Source organism: Dipodomys merriami, unplaced genomic scaffold, assembly GCF_024711535.1.
Source record: "Dipodomys merriami isolate MVZ:Mamm:240054 unplaced genomic scaffold, mDipMer1.0.p SCAF_29, whole genome shotgun sequence".
Classification (NCBI taxonomy): domain Eukaryota; kingdom Metazoa; phylum Chordata; class Mammalia; order Rodentia; family Heteromyidae; genus Dipodomys; species Dipodomys merriami.
Genome location: NW_027204381.1, coordinates 19,774,676 through 19,791,748, shown reverse-complemented (window position 1 = coordinate 19,791,748; position 17,073 = coordinate 19,774,676). Strand labels below are relative to the sequence as shown.

The window sequence follows — 17,073 nt, the reverse complement described above, 5'->3', positions numbered from 1 at the left end:
ATATGGTTGAATGCCTACCTAGTAATCCTGAGGCTGAGTTCAAACTCCAGTAGTATCAAAAACTAAAAATAAAAACAAGCTTCCTAAAAGACCTCAATGTAGAAATATGAGAACTCTAAGATTTCTAAGTGACAAAGGGAAAAATGTAATGCTGAATTTACTTACTTGCTTGATACTTTATTTGGCTCCCAAAACCTGGACTTTTTGACACTAAACCATGGGAAAACTCTTTCCATTTGCTGAAAGAAAACCAACAAAAAGTAAACATGTGAAACAAATAACTTCCCATCAGTATCTCTGTCAGTATTGGTAATGATTTTAGGCTACCAAAGCCTAAAAGATCCATCTACTCTGACAACCTGACTAATTCCTACCAAAGAATAGGAGAATCTAATTAAAACGAAGATGTTTTATACATGGGACAAAGCAAACAACAAAAGAAAACAAGTCAATGTGTTCCTGAGTCACTGCTCATAGGTAAGCATTACAAATATGAACTATAGCCAGACATTACAGGATCACACCTGTAATCCTAGCTACTCAGAAAGTTCAGATCTGAGGATCATGGTTCAAAGCCAGCTTAGGCAGTCAGGAAAGTCCACGAAACTCTTATCTTTAATTAACCAGCAAAAAAACAAAAAAACAAAAAAAACCCAAAAAGCTGAAAATGGAGCTGTGGCTCATTAGAGTGTTAGCTTCAAGCAAAAAAGTTCAAAGATAGCTCTTAGGCTCTGAGTTCAAGCCTTAGGACCAATACAAAAGAGAGAGAAAGAAAATTTACCCGGATAAAGAAGGACTTGACCATGCTGTTGGCTTTTTTAATCTCTGGCTGCCCCCCATCGGAATTAATGGCTGCTTGAATGATCTTTACAATATCATCACTGAACTCCAACTGTGTGCAAAAACAAAAGTCCAATTATCCATAAGATAATCAAGATAATTTATAAAACAATTCATGACACTCATGTGACACTCTTCCCTACTTAGTCATCCAACATATCACATCCTATTTTAAATAATGTCATTTCTCTTTGGCTGAGGCCTTCAGAATTCTGTACACAATTAACTTGCAGCAATCTGGAAATGCAGGTTAATAAGGCAAAAATACAAACAAATTAACTTGATCATGCTAAGGTAGCCAAACAGGTTCATAATTTTTCATCTAGACTAAAATAAACACGGAGTAGCAAATGCAGACCACATACAGTAAATGACCATTTCCTATATATTTGTTCCCTCTGTGCATTTTTAACATCATAAAATTAAAAGCATCTAGTTACAAATGAATAAAGTCAGATCCAAGCTCCAAAGAGGAGGATGAATTAACTACACATTCTCATTTACCCTAAATTAGCTAGTATCCCCTCTTCATGTAAAAATAATTTTCAGAGAATTCAGATAAAAGCCAAATAAAATAGAGAGATTATCCTATCATAATCCTTCTTCTAAAATACAGAACTAATTCATATATATATATATATATATATATATATATATATTTAGTGTACATATGTATATAAATACATACATATTTAGGTATCTCAAGCTATGTGACATTTCTAAATACAATTCCAATTATTTTCTTTTTAATACTTTTAATGGTTATTTTTTCCTTTATTAATTTTCTGTATATGTGGTACCAAGGGATCGAACCCAGGGCCTCATGCATGTTAGGCAAGCACTCTACCACTAAGCCACATTCCTTGTCTAATTCTAATTATTTTCAAATTTACTCATAAGCAGCTTCATTCCCCAAAGATTCAAGGAAGTGAAGCGGGTGCCTAAAACTTTGGTGGCTTGCTATAGAGACATACCACAGATGCGTAGTTGCCCTGGTCCATTTTCCTCTTGACTCCTTCCAGGTCTAAAGGCTGCTGCTCATCCTGCTTGCTGACCTCAGTAAGCACGGGAGGATCCGGGCCCTCCGGGGAGCTGCGGGAAGGTATGCTCTCCTCCGTCTCAGGGTTTAAGTCTGGAGGCTTGGCAGCCTGTTGCCAAGAAAGATGTTCTTTTATCTAACACTAAAAATGTGGCCTTTATGCAAACCCTATTAACATGGCAAAAGTCCCACTATAAGATACAAAGAACATGATAATAACCAGAAATTTCTTTAGAAAGAAAAGTTAAAACAAGCCTACAATCTAATAGCTGGCTAGGGTAGGTAGGAACTTAGAAACTTTGCTTGATAATTTCCAAAAGTAGTATGAAAGAAAACAGTGAGCAACAATTTTTCCTATTAAAAAAATGGGCCAGGTACTGGTGGCTAACACCTATCATCCTAGCCATGCTGGAGGCTGAGATCTGGGGATTGCGGTTGAAAGCCAACTCGGGCAGGGAAGTCCATGAAACTCTTATTTTTGGGTCCGGTCGTGGGGCCTGAGCGCTGTCCCTCAGCTCTTCAGCTCAAGGCTAGCGCTCTACCACTTGAGCCACAGCGCCACTTCCGGCTTTTTTTTTTTCTTTTTGCTTATGTGGTGCTGAGGAATCGAATCCAGGGCCTCAGGAATGCAAGGCAAGCGCTCTACCACCGAGCCAACTTCCCAGCCCCAAGTCCATGAAATTCTTATCTCCAATAAACCACCAGAAAACTGGAAGTGGTGCTGTGGCTCAAATGGTAGAGTGCTCACCTTGAGCTGAAGAGCTGAGGGATAGTACCCAGCCCCAGAGTTCAAACACAACCGACCAAAACAAGCAAACAATAAAAAGATAGTTTTATTTATTTACTTTTTTTCCAGTCCTAGGGGTTGAACTCAGGGCCTAGGCACTGTCCCTGCGCTTCTTTTGCTCAAGGCTAATACTCTACCACTTCTAGCTTTCTGTTTATGCGGTACTGAGGAATCAAATCCAGGGTTTCATGTATGCTAGGCATGCACTCTACCATTAGCTGTAGTTTTCTTAAAAGACAGAATAGCAGCCTATCTCTATTCTAGGTAGTTCTGAGATTATATATACCTAGTATTCACAACTTGCATGTGGGTAGTAGCTTTAAGCTGACCACCATTAACTGCCGCCCAATGACTGGTCCTGACTCTAGGGTCAGTTCTTGCTAACCTCTGCAGGCCAGTGAGAGTAATTGTGTGTGTGAGTGTATGTGTGTACATGCGTGTGTGTATGAGTGTGTGCATGTACACATGCCAGTCCCGGGACTTGAACTCAGGGCCTGAATGCTGTCCCTGTTCTTTATGCTCAAGGCTAGTGCTTTCTCACTTGTGCCATAGTTCCACTCCCAAAAACTTCTTGGTAATTTCTTGGAGGGAGGTAACAGTCTCATGGACTTTCCTGTCTGGGCTGGCTTCAAAAACTGTGACCCTCAGAGCTTAGCTTCCTAAGAGGCTATGATCACAGGTGTGAGCCACTGGTGCCCAGCAAGAGTTAACTTTATTGTTAAAGAGCAACTCTGATCGGGTCACTCTCCTGGATGAAGCCCTTCACTGGCTCCGCATCGCTTGCAGGGTGAGCAGAAAAGTTGCTATTTCTCATAGCAATGCATCCTTTGAACATATGGTCCCTTCCTATGTCCTACTCCTGAGGAGCTTGGCTCTAAAAACTTCCCAAAACAAGACTATAAAGCTAAAGCAGTAAACAAAACAAACTACCTGTTCCATTATTGAAGTAAAAACTAAGAATGTGCTCTTAGGGAATTCAGCCTACCTGCCGGTAGCGTAGCAAGTGACTGGTAGTCCGGGAATTCAACAAGGCGGTCAAAACTTGCTTTAGAGAAAGCTGAAGCTCTTTTTCTAGGGCCAGCCGCCACTCTGCAGGGTGCCGCTCAGTACAGTTGACACAAGTGTAGGCCACACTTTCTGGCAGATTGGATAGAATCTCATACATCTCATCTAGAAAAGCAAAAGCCTACAATGATGGGTCCTCTAAGAGCGGAGGGAGGGAGAAGTCGGTAGTCGACTTTGACCAGACCGACCCTGAGCTGCATGGGGTCGCCCGTCCTGCTCTCACGCCGGGAGTCACTAGCCAGCACTAGCCCTGGCTTCGGTGAAGGGAGACCCCAAGGTCCCAGTGCCTTTCCACAATGGACAAGAACTACAGGGATGTGTTCAGGTGAAATGAGCCCGAGCCCACATGCTGCTTATTCTAGAGACTACACTATACGTGGAAAATAACTTCGAGCAGCACTAGTCTGAGGGGGATAGGGCTCTGGGGACTTTAAGTGCAGCAATACCTAGGAGAAAAGAAATGGTTACAAAAAAAAAAAAGAGTCCAACCTTCTGTACCTGAAAGGTTCTCGCACTTGGAGTGGACCCAGCGGTCGCAGCGCCCGCACTGCATCATCTTACTCTCGTAGTCGTCGTCGTCATAGCACTTGTCACACAGAGGGCAGAAGTTTCCTGAAACAAGGCAACGCTGGCCTGGGCTGGGGCCCCGCACCTGGGCCCCTCACGCCCTGGACTTGAAGTGGGCCCCTGCAACCTAACGACAAGCCGCCCCCTCCTCAAGTCACGGCGAATGCCAAAACGGCTCCGTGCTGGCTTCACACACCGCCGACAAGCGTACTCTGCACTCCTAGAATTCTCAGAGAAGCCTGCACACTGGCGCCTCCTCTCTACACAACCACATCAGAAGACAGATTTTAAAAAATAACGTAACAGAGAAAGGGCAGAAGAGTGAACATTCCAAAGTGATGTTGAGCTTCTAAGCAACTCGGAGCACTGCTTTCTAAAATCCAGTCCTCCATCCATCCGTCTCCAGTTTGCCTTATCCATGAATCCCCTCCATCACTCTTTTCCCTTTGGTGCCAGTAGTAGGGCTTGAACTCAAGGCCAAACACTCTCACTTGGCTTTTTAGTTTATATTGGGTATGCTATGATTTAAGGCATGCTTCCACTTGTAGCTTTTTGCAGGGGCAAGAGTCTCTTAGATTTGTCTATCAGAGGTAGCTTTAAAACTCAATCTTCAGATCTCAGCCTCTTGAGTAGCAAGGATTATAGGTGTGGGCCACTAGTACTCAGCTTCCTCTGTTACTTCCTCTTCTTCTGTTGGTCATGGGATTTGAACTCGGGGCCTGGGTGCTGTCCTTGAGCTTTTCTGTTCAAGGATAGCAATCTACCACTTTAAGGCCCAGTGCCACTTCTAGTTTTCTGATGGTTAACTGGAGATAGAATCTCACAGACTTTCCTGCCCGATCCTCAGTAGCTAGGATTACAGGTGTGAGCTACCAGCACCTGGCTCCCTCTGTTATTTCTTATTAGACTTAAGCTGATCTGCCGATTTCATTCACAGTAAATCAGACCTGGCGGCGTGTCACAGCTGATAGCCTAGCCCTCAGAAAGGTGAAGGAGGAACGCCACGAGTGCCAGGCCCGCATGGTCTACCTAGTGAGACTGCAGCTCAAAACACCTGTTACTTGGACTGGGAAGGTGGCTCAGTGGTAGCGTGCTTGCCTAGCATGAATGAAGCCCTGGGTTCAATTCCTCAGTACCACATAAGCATAATATTAATTAAAATTATTTTTTAAAAAAAGATACTCAGTAGATGGAGAATGTTAGAATCATTACTTATAGCCTGATTGAGCAAACTGTTAGCAAGACTCTCATCTCAATAGACAAGTTGAGTGTGGTGGGACATGCCTGTAATCCTAGCTATTCAGGAGGCATATGTAGGAGGATCACCACCTGAGATTGGCCTGGGCAGATCTTAACTAAAAGCTAAACTTAAAAAAAAAAAGGGGGGGGGGCTGGGAAGGTGGCTCAGTGGTAGAGCACTTGCCTTGTATGCCTGAGGCCCTGGGTTCGATTCCTCAGCACCACATAAGCAAAAAGAAAAAAGCCGGAAGTGGCGCTGTGGCTCAAGTGGTAGAGCGCTAGCCTTGAGCTGAAGAGCTGAGGGACAACGCCCAGGCCCAGAGTTCAGTCCCCACGACCAGACCCAAAAAAAAAAAAAAAAAAAAAAAGCGGGGGTGGAGGGGGAGGGGAGAGCCGGGCATCTGTGGCTCATGCTATAATCCTAGCTAGTCAGGAGGCTGAGATGTGAGACTCTTATCTCCAATAAACCACTCAGAAAACTGGAAGTAGCACTGTGGCTCAAGTGGTAGAGCACTCACCTTGAGCTGAAGAGGTGAGGGACAGCGCCCAGACCCAGGGTTCAAGCCCCACAAATGACAAAAGAAAGGCTAGGAAGGGGGTGGTGGTGGCTTGGAATGTGGCTTAATGGTAGAGTGCTTGCCATGTATGATGAAGCTCTGGTTTCGATTCCTCAGTACCACATAAAAATAGCACTATATAGCTCAAGTGGTAGAGTACTAGTCTTGTGTAAAAGCAGTTCAGGGATAGTGCCTAGGCCCTGAGTTCAAGCCCCAAGACTGGTGGGGAAAAAAAGTCTAGAAACATGACTCAGGTGGTAGAGGCTTGCCTAGCAAAGTGGAAAGCCCTGACTCAAGTTGAGTTTCCAGTACTGGGAAAATAAATTAACCAAAAATCTTACTGGTGATTTCACACCATCATTAAGAAAATGTGTATAATGTATTAATTAGAACTTTTGGTGTAATTAAAATAAAATGTCGGAGTATCATCTAAAGTTATCTCTGAACCAACTGTATATGCATCACATTTTGGCTTACTGGCTCAGAGAACTCATTTGCACTTAGCTGTAATGAGAATTTCCCAATTCTTCCTATAAAAGATAACAAAACATTCCCAGTTGCTAATAGTTTGGGCAAAAGAAAGAACTGCTGTAGCCGTGTCTACATGGCCTCCTTGGCCGAACAAGCGAGACTTGTCCGCCATCCTCCTGCAGGGGGCAGTGTGGAGCAACTGGCTTTCTGGAGTACCTTTAGCGAAGAGTTTGGCACAGTCATGGCACAGTGAGAAGTCGTGGGACCACTGTGCATCCCATCCTTTGCCTGGCGTTGTAGAGCCGCAGCTCTTGCAGCGAACACACTTCGTACAGATCTGCAAAGGGAGAAACCCTTCCTTATTTAAAAGATCTCAAGTGAAAGAACTAGATTTGATTTCTTTGCTGAAACAATGTTTGCTAACAAGGTGAATGCCGACGTCCTGAAACAAGTATTCTGACAAGTTATGCCCTCCCGGCCCACCCTGCCCTTCCCTCCCAACGGCACAATGAGAGGGGCTCACCCAAACTTTCTTTTTCTTCGTGGGTTTGGTGGGGTAGTTTGGTCCCAGGCACTCAGGGTGGTAGCTGTTTCGGCACTTGTTACATTCCAGCAGCTGCTGTAGGAAAATGGAACGTGAGCACAGCACGTCATTTCTCCTCCTCAGAAGGGCAGCAATTCCGTTACGCACCTCTCACTCCCAACCAATACAGAGAGATTTATTTCCTGTTCAAGGGACTCCTTGTGAAGTAATTTTACCATATTTGTTATGTTTTCTGTTCTACGTTGAAAATTAAAAACAAAATCATGCAAACAAAAAGAGTACCCACTTAAATAGTGGGGAAAAAAAGAAGTGGACAAAGAAAATAACAGATATAAACCCTTAGAAGGCGGAGAACGGAGAGACAGCTCCGTTACTTAGTGCTGTACCTTTGTAGCCTGATGCTGCCTGCCACACACATGACAGAATTTGCAGCGACGACAACACCAGTTTTCCAGCTGGTCCTCCAGAGGGCGCTCGTTTTCCTCTAAACAAAACTTGTGGAAGGGTTCACAACACACTTGGCAGTACACAAACTGTATCAAGAAAAGAACACAGAGATGTGTCAAATAACATATAGAAAAAAAATACTAACTACAAATATTTTTGAGTTTTATGAGTCCACTCCTCTATGCAGGGTGAGAATTTATCATGACAATCTGAAATCCAAAATGCTCCAAAATCTGAAACCCTTTAAGTGCTGACATGATGCCTCGTGGTTCAATGTACAAACTGTGTTCCTTGAATCAAACTACCTTCAGGCTATATGTATAAATCATATATGAAACAAATGAGTTTCATGGATAGCCTTGGGTCCCAACCCCAAGGTATCTCATTATGTCTATGCAAATATTCCAAAGCTTCAAAAATCCAAAAACAAAAAACAAAAAACAACTAAAAATACTCTCAAGTATTTCAGAGGAGGAAGGGATATTCAGTCTGTATTTACTCAGCGTGTTGAATTAAGCAAACATTGGGCAACGCAGGAGACTCAGGAGACTAAAGTAGTTAACACTAGTGCCAAAAAGAAACAAATGAAATGCAGTAACCCTAAGACATAACGGAGTGGTACAACACTCCAGAAGCTGAGGAAGAGCAGAGTTCAAAGCCAGCTTGGACTACATAGAGAGACCTCTGTCTAAAAAAAAAAAAAAAAAAAAAAAAGGATTTAACACAGTGTGCTAAGTACCAATAAGAGAGCTTATAAACAAAGATGTAAGCCGGGCAACCAGTGGCTCATGCCTATAATCCTAGCTACTCAGGAGGCTGAGATCTGAAGATGGCATTTCAAAGCCAACACAGGAAAGTCTGTGAGACTCTTATCTCCATTAAACCACTCAGAAAACTGGAAGGGGTGCAGTGGCCAACTGGTTGAGTGCTAGCCTTGAGCTGAAGAGGTCAGGGGACAGTGTTCAGGCCCAGAGTTCAAGTCCCATAACTGACAAAAAACAACAACAACAACAAAATAAAAAAAAAAACAAACAAAAAGCAAAGACGTAAATGGGAACAGAATATAAAGGAGTTAGGAAGGAAAAATCAGCAGGGATTTAAATGTTGCTTTTTGCTTTGTGTTTTTACAATATATTAACAGTTATAAGCTGTTATCTTTTCTTAAGTAAGTTATTTTCATATTAACCCAGGCTTTCATACTAACACACTAATACTGACACTTCTGCATTGAGTCCATTTCTACATTTTTATCATCAGAAGGGCAAATCACCCCCTCAACACCATGTTTTTATTTCTCATTTTGTGGATGATCTATTTCTGTCTTTTACCCATTTTTTTTTTTACTGGATATGTGCCTTGTTAATTGCTTACAGATTTTTATATATAAAAGATCTTTGGTATTCAATATAAAATAACTATTAAAAGCATCTCTTTTTATAGAGGAATACTACTGCTTCCCATGTTTGGATATTGAAAAGAAAAATTAGAACTCTAATAAAAGATTGAATTTAAGAGATGAGACTACCCAGTACTATGAAATTTCTTCAAAATTTAAAATTGTCATTAACTGGTTTAAATGAGGCTAGCACCTACTAAATACTAATGAAAAGAATACTATTTCACTCACCCACCTCAGTCACCTACATTTCCCTCGTTGAGGGTCCGAAGAAGCAAGATCCCTTACCTCTACGTGCCCACTACTGGCACAGAGAAAGCAAACGACTCTAGGTGTTATAGGAACAGAGGTCAAGATTCCTAAGCCTCCCATCTCCCACACGTTTTCTGCTTCACAATCCTCCTATGAAGAGAGAAAGATCACTTAATGAAAGCTTGACACTGACAAAATGAGCATAAAAAGCAGAAAATCAGAGTGACACCTCAATACCATATTTTGAACAAGTCCAAAAAAAAAAATTACTCTCAGACATAAACTAGTAAAAGGCTCAACGATGAGTTTGATTTCTGCTAAACAGATGACAAAGATTAGAGTGGGATTGGATCTCCTGATCCAGTGGGACAGGGATTTCCTCAGCCACCACTCAGCCTGGCTGCGGCCTCCACTCTGCTCCCACAGGGAACTCAGCTCTGACTGCAGGCCTCTCAGCCCTGAGCCCATCTGAGAGCTGCACTTCTTATTCATCCCACTGCTTGGTGCTCATCGTGTGCTTCAACACCTTTACTAGCACCTTTTTGTAACAAAACACAACAAAACAAAAAACTAGGCACCAGACGCCAGTGACTCATGCCTGTAATCCTAGCTACTGAGGAGGCTGAGATCCGAGGATTGTGGTTAAAAGCCACCTGGGGCAGTAAAGTCCGTGAGACTCTCATCTCCAATTAACCACCAAAAATAAGCTGGAAGCAGAGCTGTGGCTCAAGTGGTAGAGCACTACTCTTGAGCTGAATAACCTCAGGGACAGTGCCCAGGCCCTGACTGCAAGTCCCGGACTGGCAAAACCAAACCAAACCCCACAAAAACCAAGTTTCATTTAAAGGCTGTGACACTCGTTGAAATGCACGATCATTGAACATTTTGTAACTGTACTTTTTTTGACCTTTATTTATCTATTTATTTTGGTACTGGGGAGCAAACCCAGGACATTGCACTTGCTAGGCAAGCGCTTTGCCACTGAGCTACATCTCAAGCCTCATTGAACATTTTTACCTTAAAGTCCACTCTGATCCTGTGGACTCCATCTGCTGGGACTTTCTGCTTAGAACTATTGCCATTGGAGAGGGCGCTGAGGATGTTCAAAGTGCCTGCACTCTCCTGCTTATTAACTGGAGGTGGTTTTTCCTAAGGAGACAAGATAGAGAAAAAGCCACACTCTACCTGTCTTCATGTTTGAAGAGTCTTAAGCGCTCTGTCCATAATAAATACAGTGGGCATAGGTAGGGGTGGCTTTTATAGGCAAGTATTACACTAAAGGATGTGAGGGCAGAACACGGTTATACCATAGCCGATAGAATACACTAGGCTACAACACAAGGGCCCAAGAAGAAAGAGAAAAGCAACAAAGGAAAAGACATCAGAAAAGACCATGGGTAAAGCCTAAACCTTTAATTTATTCATGTCAACAAGTTCCGCTGTCAGGACACAGAGGCCGTGTGCAGCTCCACTCCACGTGGAAGCCAAGGACAAGGCTTTTGCGACAGATGGCACACACATGAGAGATGGAGACAAACACGTGGCTCCTCACCTTTTCTTTGGGTTTTTGTTTTACAGGGATACTTGGGCGGGGAGCCACTTTTTTCTGCTTGCTCTGCTCTGGACCTGAAGAATTCAAAGTAGATTGCATCAGATGATGGCAACTTTAGGACTGGCTGGCCAGTGAAGAGAGAGACATTAGAAAAACACCACAACTCTAGCTTCCAGTAGGGAATTAAGGCAATATTTGGGCTGGGATGTGGTTCAGGGGAACAGTGCGTGTCCAACACTCACAGGCCCTGGGTGTGATCTCCAGAACCCCGCCCCACGTGTGTCCCCCCCAGCCCCCCCACACACACACAGGAAAAAAGAAAAAAAAAGAATTTAAGGTAATTATCACCAAGTTTTTGTTTTGTTCCTATTTGTTACTCCGGAGTAGTTAAAAAGAGAGTTCATTTTCTTGAATTGGAGACAGACAATTCAGGTTTCTGACCGACATGTGGGACAGTAGCGCTTCTTTCTAGCTCCTGTGGCTCAGCCATCCTCCTGCTCTCCTCGCTCACCTGATTCCGGTGGTGGTGGCTGCTTTTTCTTGGGTTCACTTGGCGTGGTCTTAGGAGCCTCTTTTCTCGCGGGTCCCGTGGTGGGTGGCTGAGGGGGGGCGGCTGGCGCCGGCTGGGAGAGTTGTTTGCTGGACTTCCTGGAAGCTGGGGTGGTGGCCTGCTTGGGTTCGGGTGCTGGGGTGGGGGCGTGACCTTCTTCACTCTTTTCTTCCGCGGGCTTCCGGGCAGGAGGCTCACTGTTGCTCTTCTTTGGGGCGGGATCCTCGCGTGCTGCTGGAGCAGGTTTCTGACTCGAATCCACCAAGTTCTTTACAACAGTGCTCTCCTTGCTCTCCTTCTTTTCGCTGGTCTTAGACTTTTTCTCTTTCTTTTTCACAGCTTGGGGAAAACAAACAAGAAGACTATGTTTTCTAAGTGAGAAAAAATTTTAATTAGAACAGAAGTATAGAAATATATCATAATCTTATTCATGGTTTCCTACAAGTCTGGAAAATTAATGCTGTGCTGATCAGGTGGGCAGATATGGTCAACAAGTTGAGCAGGTATACTCCTATTGCTCTAGGAAAAAGGGTAAAATAAACTTTACATGAGCTTTGAAAAAGGTTTTGAGATGGAAATGATTAAACAAGAGTCAAATGAACCCCATATCCCTATCATCCAGCTTCAACCACCACCAACTCCCTGGGAAAGAGTAGTACTTTAAAAGAAAAACCAAACCAAACCAAACCCCTAATATTCTCTTTACATGGAGTATGTACAAGTGAAGGAGATGAAAGCAGGAAGGGTTCTGGGGAGACGGCTATGCCGCTACCTTTAGCTTGCTTCTGAAGGTAGGCCTTGGAGGGCATCCACTGGAGATTCTGGCATTTTCTCATCCTAGGGTAACAAGGGGAAAACCGTAATGTCAGTTGCATTTGAAAGAGAAGCAACCAGGACAAGCATTCATCTGTGTGCATGATCATTTCAGGTTCACTTCGAGGACTAGAACAAGGACAGTTTATTACATCTGAGCCTTTGGAAACCTGGGTCAGCAATTTTACCTACCTGTAGGCTAAAAGAAGAAAATATAAAATCATTTTTGAAATAGGACTCAAGTTTCTTTTTTTCTTTTTTCTTGTCGATCATGTGGCTTGAACTTTTGAGCCCTGAGCTCTTCAGCTCAAGGCTAGAGAGTACTCTACCACTTGAGCTACAGCGCCACTTCCAGTTTTCTGGTGGTTTACTGGAGATAAGAGTTTCATGGACTTTCCTGACCTGGCTGGCTTTGAACCATGATCCTCAGACCTTGGCCTCCTCAGTAGCTAGGATTATATGCGTGAGCCACCGGCGCCCGGCTTTCAAGTTTCTTTTAACTCAATACTGACTAACACCACACCCGAAATGATCAGTGAACATTTCTTGAAGCAAAATGAGCTGCTGCCTTATAAGATATTTAATAGCTGGTATTTACCCCAAAATAGACAAAAGTCATCACAGTCCTTTGTCACCACTACAGTGCTACAGGTGTATCTTGTGGCTTTGATATGTTCTACCACTCAATTTGAATTTAATGAAACTCAAAATTAATTTGAAGTCTAAAGTTGCATTGACTATTGTAGGCCCTAACTTCAGTACAATTTGATCTTACTCTCGTGGGTCTTTTGGAATTAGGTGATTCTTTTACTTCTTGCTACTACTGGGTCTGAGATAAGATTAAGGGTTAGAGCAATGAAGCATACAAGTACTTTTCTCCTCAAAACTGTCTCTCCTGAAGAACTGCAGTGTTTCTGCTGATTATGCTTTATGTTAAGTTATTATAACATCATTCATTTGCTCATTCAGTAAGCATCTATTTTCTTTTTTTTGGTCAGTCATGGGGCTTGAACTTTGGGCCTGGGCACTGTCCCTCAGCACTTCAGCTCAAGGCAAGCACTCTACCACTTGAGCCACAACGCCACTTCCGGTTTTCTGGTGGTTAATTGGAGGTAAGAGTCTCACGGACTTTCCTGCTGCCTCCTGAGTGGCTAGGATTACAGGCCCAGCTAAAGCATCTATTTCTTATACCAGGCACTTGGCAAAATGCTTGACTGCTAAAATATCTGTTTACATAATTCGATTTTAAACAAACCATCCCAAAAGGCAGAAGGTATACCCCTGAACTGACTGAAAGGGAAGAAAAGTCAAAGTATTAAAAAGATTTTTTCTCTCAAAAATTCCTCATGCATGAAAAGATTCCCAAAGAGTCATAAAGTACAGATTTAGGAAAGATGTCCCTTAAGTTTCCTGGCATGCATAAAGATATGTGATTGCAGTAGACCCCATTAAATACTATGCCTACATCTGTCAGGTTTTAAGTAGAATCCCTTCAGTGCTGCACTGACTGATAGGGTAGTCACTAGTCACATGTAATTAAGTCCAAATTAATTGAAACAGAAAATGGAGTTCCTTAGCCACATTCACCACATGGCCAAGCACTCAAGAGCCACATGTGACTAATGACTGACACAGCCAACTGAGCTACTCGGGATGTTTCTACTATTGTAAAATGTGCTACAGGGCAGCACTGCTCCGGAGTATTTCTTACTTAAGTACATCACAAAATTCCAGTCTACAATTAATCTTGCAGCCAAGGAGACTCAAGGCAACTCTGGTCTCCTTATCTGTCTCTACAGCAAAGCAGAGATGAAGCAGCAGCCTTCGTGCCTGCAAGGCCGGCGCTGCTGAAGATGCCACTCACTTGCAGCACTGCTTCTTTATGTTGCGGCCACCAAACTTGGGCTTGTCTAAGCAGTTAGTGCAAACACCACAGTCCTCAGGCACCTGGCAGCCAGGACACTGCCCACAGCGCCTTGACCGCCGTCCTTTCTTCACTGGAGGTTCCTGAGGTGCCTTGTTTCTGGTGACAGGCTTAATTGGTTTGATGGGTGGAGCAAGAGGTTCAGCATCTTCAGAGCCAGCAATTGATGACTTGTCTGTCAAAGAAATGTGTCATTAGGTTTCAAGGGAATCTCTAATCCCTTCCTGAGGAATAGAGGGGCAAGACCTCAAAAGTTATTCAGTCAAATTTCATTTAATTGGTAGAACTTGGATGTTTTTCCTTTTATTGGAATTAGGGTCGCAACTCTACTACTCAAGCTACGTCTCATTATTTTCTTTTATCAGATAGGGTACTGCACTTTTTGTCTAGGATAGTCTCACACCTATACCTGTACCCTCCTACCTATACATCCCAAGTAGCTGGGATGGTAGACATGTGCCACCACACTCAGCTTATTCTTTGAGAGTCTCCTTAACTTTCTGCCTCACTGGCCTCAAACTACTGTAATCTTCCTATCTCCACCTCCCTGGCAGCTAGGACTATAGATAGAAGTCACCATACCAGCCAGAACTCAAGATTTTTTATTTATTTTTTTGCCGACTCTGGGGCTTGAACTCTAGGCCTTGGCGCTGTCCCTGGGATCCTTTTGCTCAAGGCTAGCACTCTACACCACTTGAGCCACAGTGCCACTTCCAACATTTTCTGTGATTAATTAGAGATAAAAGATTCTCTTGGACTCGGCTGGCTTCGAACCACAATCCTTAGTTCTCAAATCTCCGGAGCCGTAGGAGGACAGTTAGGAGCCACCAGTGCCCAGCTTAGAAATCATTAAAGTAACTACTTAAATGCTTTTAAATGCCTGTAATTGTAGCCTAATGAAAATTTAAAAAATCTAACCTAAAATTTCAAAGAAACCATGAACTGTATACATCTAAGGATTCTCTAAACCCCTAAAGTCATTAAGGGTAGGTACCCAGCATATTGGAACTACATGGCAGTCATGATAATGTGCCTCACAGATCGCCAAGGCCCCACTCTGAATCTGCCAGTTCTGCCAAAAAATAAAACCAAAATCCACTGGTGCAACCATGTTCGCTTCTAGACACTGGCTTGGTACAGCAAAACACTAGGACAGACTTGTTCCTGAGAGACACGAAAGTCTTCTAACAGCCTTGAACTTCTATCCAAGGACTCCCTGACTGCCTTGCAGACCTTCTGCTGTACTGTGGTGGTATCAGAAAGGCTCTTCCCAACTGCCCCTGGATACCTCTCCCTCTCACTTATGGGACTTTCCTCTCATGACACTGTCACACGTGTAATCTCTTCCAGCGATCTAGTTTTTCAAAGACTCAAACTATGAAGAGTCTACCCGGCATTCCCAAAATAGTCAGCACACACAGCAGACGTCTGCTTGCACCCCACGGTTGACCTTGCTGACCTACCATCATTCCCCATGGAAGACAAAATTTTTTCTCGTTCTTCCCACGGTAAGGCACTCAAGGTGGGCATGTCATCAGGAAACACAGCTCGTTTTCGGCCAAGGGCAACAGCAGCTCTTCTGCAGACATGTTTAATCCGGGGTCCTCGCACCGAGGTCTCTGATGAATCACTTTCTTGACCCTAAATAAGGCAGGCCAGAAACAATGACAACCATACACACTGGATATATAATTAAAGGAAGCCAAGGTATACTTGATAGATTTATTATCATCTAGCATCAAACACACAATTCTAGTTATTCTCAGCTCAGCTGATAAGCCACATCAATATATAGAAATAATATCCTTTGCACCCTAAAATGAGCAGCTCCCAAAAGAAAAAGGCCTCTCATTCTGAAGAAATCCATCCAGTGTGGTGCTTCCCACCTGTAATCTTACACTTAGGAGGTAGAGAAAAGAGAACCAGGAGTTTGCAGCTAGCATGGGCTGGCAAAATCGTCTCAAAAAAAAAAAAAAAAAAAAAAAACACCAAAAACTAAAGGAAACAAAAACCACCCAACCAAGCAAACAAACTAAAAACCAACTAAGCCTTTATCCCAACTGTACTGCTTCTTTCCAATTCCCCTCAAAATTCAAGCTACCAGCCTTTATTACAAAACCAATTTGGTACCAAGGGGCTATTCTAACCACAGACGATTTCCTATTTCCTCAATCAACAGAGTAGTAGTATAAATAACTGGAAATGGTAGTATGTAAGGTGGCAGCTCCAAACAGAAGTGTCTTACATTTTAAGTAACTTCTGCTCCTATCGCGAGGAGGCTAGCCAAAAATTCCTCCAAATATCAGTATTTTCAGCATAGATGTGTATCTACTCGATCAACAGGCTTCCCCAGCAAAGGTCAGTGTCCAGCTCCTTCTTCTTCTTCTTTTTTTTTTGGGGGGGGGGCGGGGTCCGGTTGTGGGCCTGAACTCTGGGCCTTGGCGCTGTCCCTCAGCTCTTCAGCTCAAGGCTAGCACTCTACCACTTGAGCCACAGTATCACTTCCGGCTTTTTTCTTTTTGCTTATGTGGTGCTGAGGAATCGAACCCAGGGCCTCATGCATGCAAGGCAAGCGCTCTACCACTGAGCCACCTTCCCAGCCCCTCCAGCTCCTTCTTTTGTACTGGGTTCTTCAAGCTATTTTCCCAGTTCTACTACTTCACTTAAAAATGCTGCTACTGTAAAAACTGTTCAGCATTGTCTCAAGTAACTGAGCTCTTCAGCTTTCTGTTTCTCACTTGTATTCTCACAATATCTATCACCTTTTACCCTATAGTCACCCACTATTCAGAGGCAGAGGATTGCTTCAGTTTTCTCTCCTGTGAAGGACAGTACAAGTGTGTGGCTACACAAATGTGCCCTCACAATGAAATCACAAAAAGACTGCACCACAGTCAACCATGGGGCACCAACCACGCTTCCCAGTACGGTTCCAGCCTGTCTTCCAGCTGTTTCACACTTTACTGTGTGTGAGTGTGTGTGTGTGTGTGTGTGTGTGTGTGTGTGTGAGTGTGTGTATGTGTCCTCAAT

General features: G+C 43.4%; 1 protein-coding gene across 4 annotated transcripts in view; it reads right to left on the bottom strand.

Moving 5' to 3' along the window:
* The window catches only part of LOC138838986 (histone-lysine N-methyltransferase 2A-like), a 77,981-nt gene that overhangs the window by 26,982 nt on the left and 33,926 nt on the right, over positions 1–17,073 (bottom strand). For 2 of the 4 annotated variants that reach the window (XM_070038590.1, XM_070038589.1), the window contains 15 exons: positions 15,507–15,684; positions 13,984–14,218; positions 12,079–12,143; positions 11,268–11,645; positions 10,757–10,830; positions 10,222–10,353; positions 9,241–9,354; positions 7,496–7,642; positions 7,089–7,184; positions 6,782–6,902; positions 4,230–4,343; positions 3,652–3,836; positions 1,815–1,988; positions 782–892; positions 166–239 (listed from right to left, as the gene is read on the bottom strand). In XM_070038590.1, the coding sequence (XP_069894691.1) occupies positions 166–239; positions 782–892; positions 1,815–1,988; positions 3,652–3,836; positions 4,230–4,343; positions 6,782–6,902; positions 7,089–7,184; positions 7,496–7,642; positions 9,241–9,354; positions 10,222–10,353; positions 10,757–10,830; positions 11,268–11,645; positions 12,079–12,143; positions 13,984–14,218; positions 15,507–15,684 (2,198 nt within the window). Of the gene's footprint in view, positions 1–165; positions 240–781; positions 893–1,814; positions 1,989–3,651; positions 3,837–4,220; positions 4,344–6,781; positions 6,903–7,088; positions 7,185–7,495; positions 7,643–9,240; positions 9,355–10,221; positions 10,354–10,756; positions 10,831–11,267; positions 11,646–12,078; positions 12,144–13,983; positions 14,219–15,506; positions 15,685–17,073 lie in introns of all 4 variants that reach the window. The other 2 variants (XM_070038586.1, XM_070038587.1) reach the window with 2 other exon arrangements.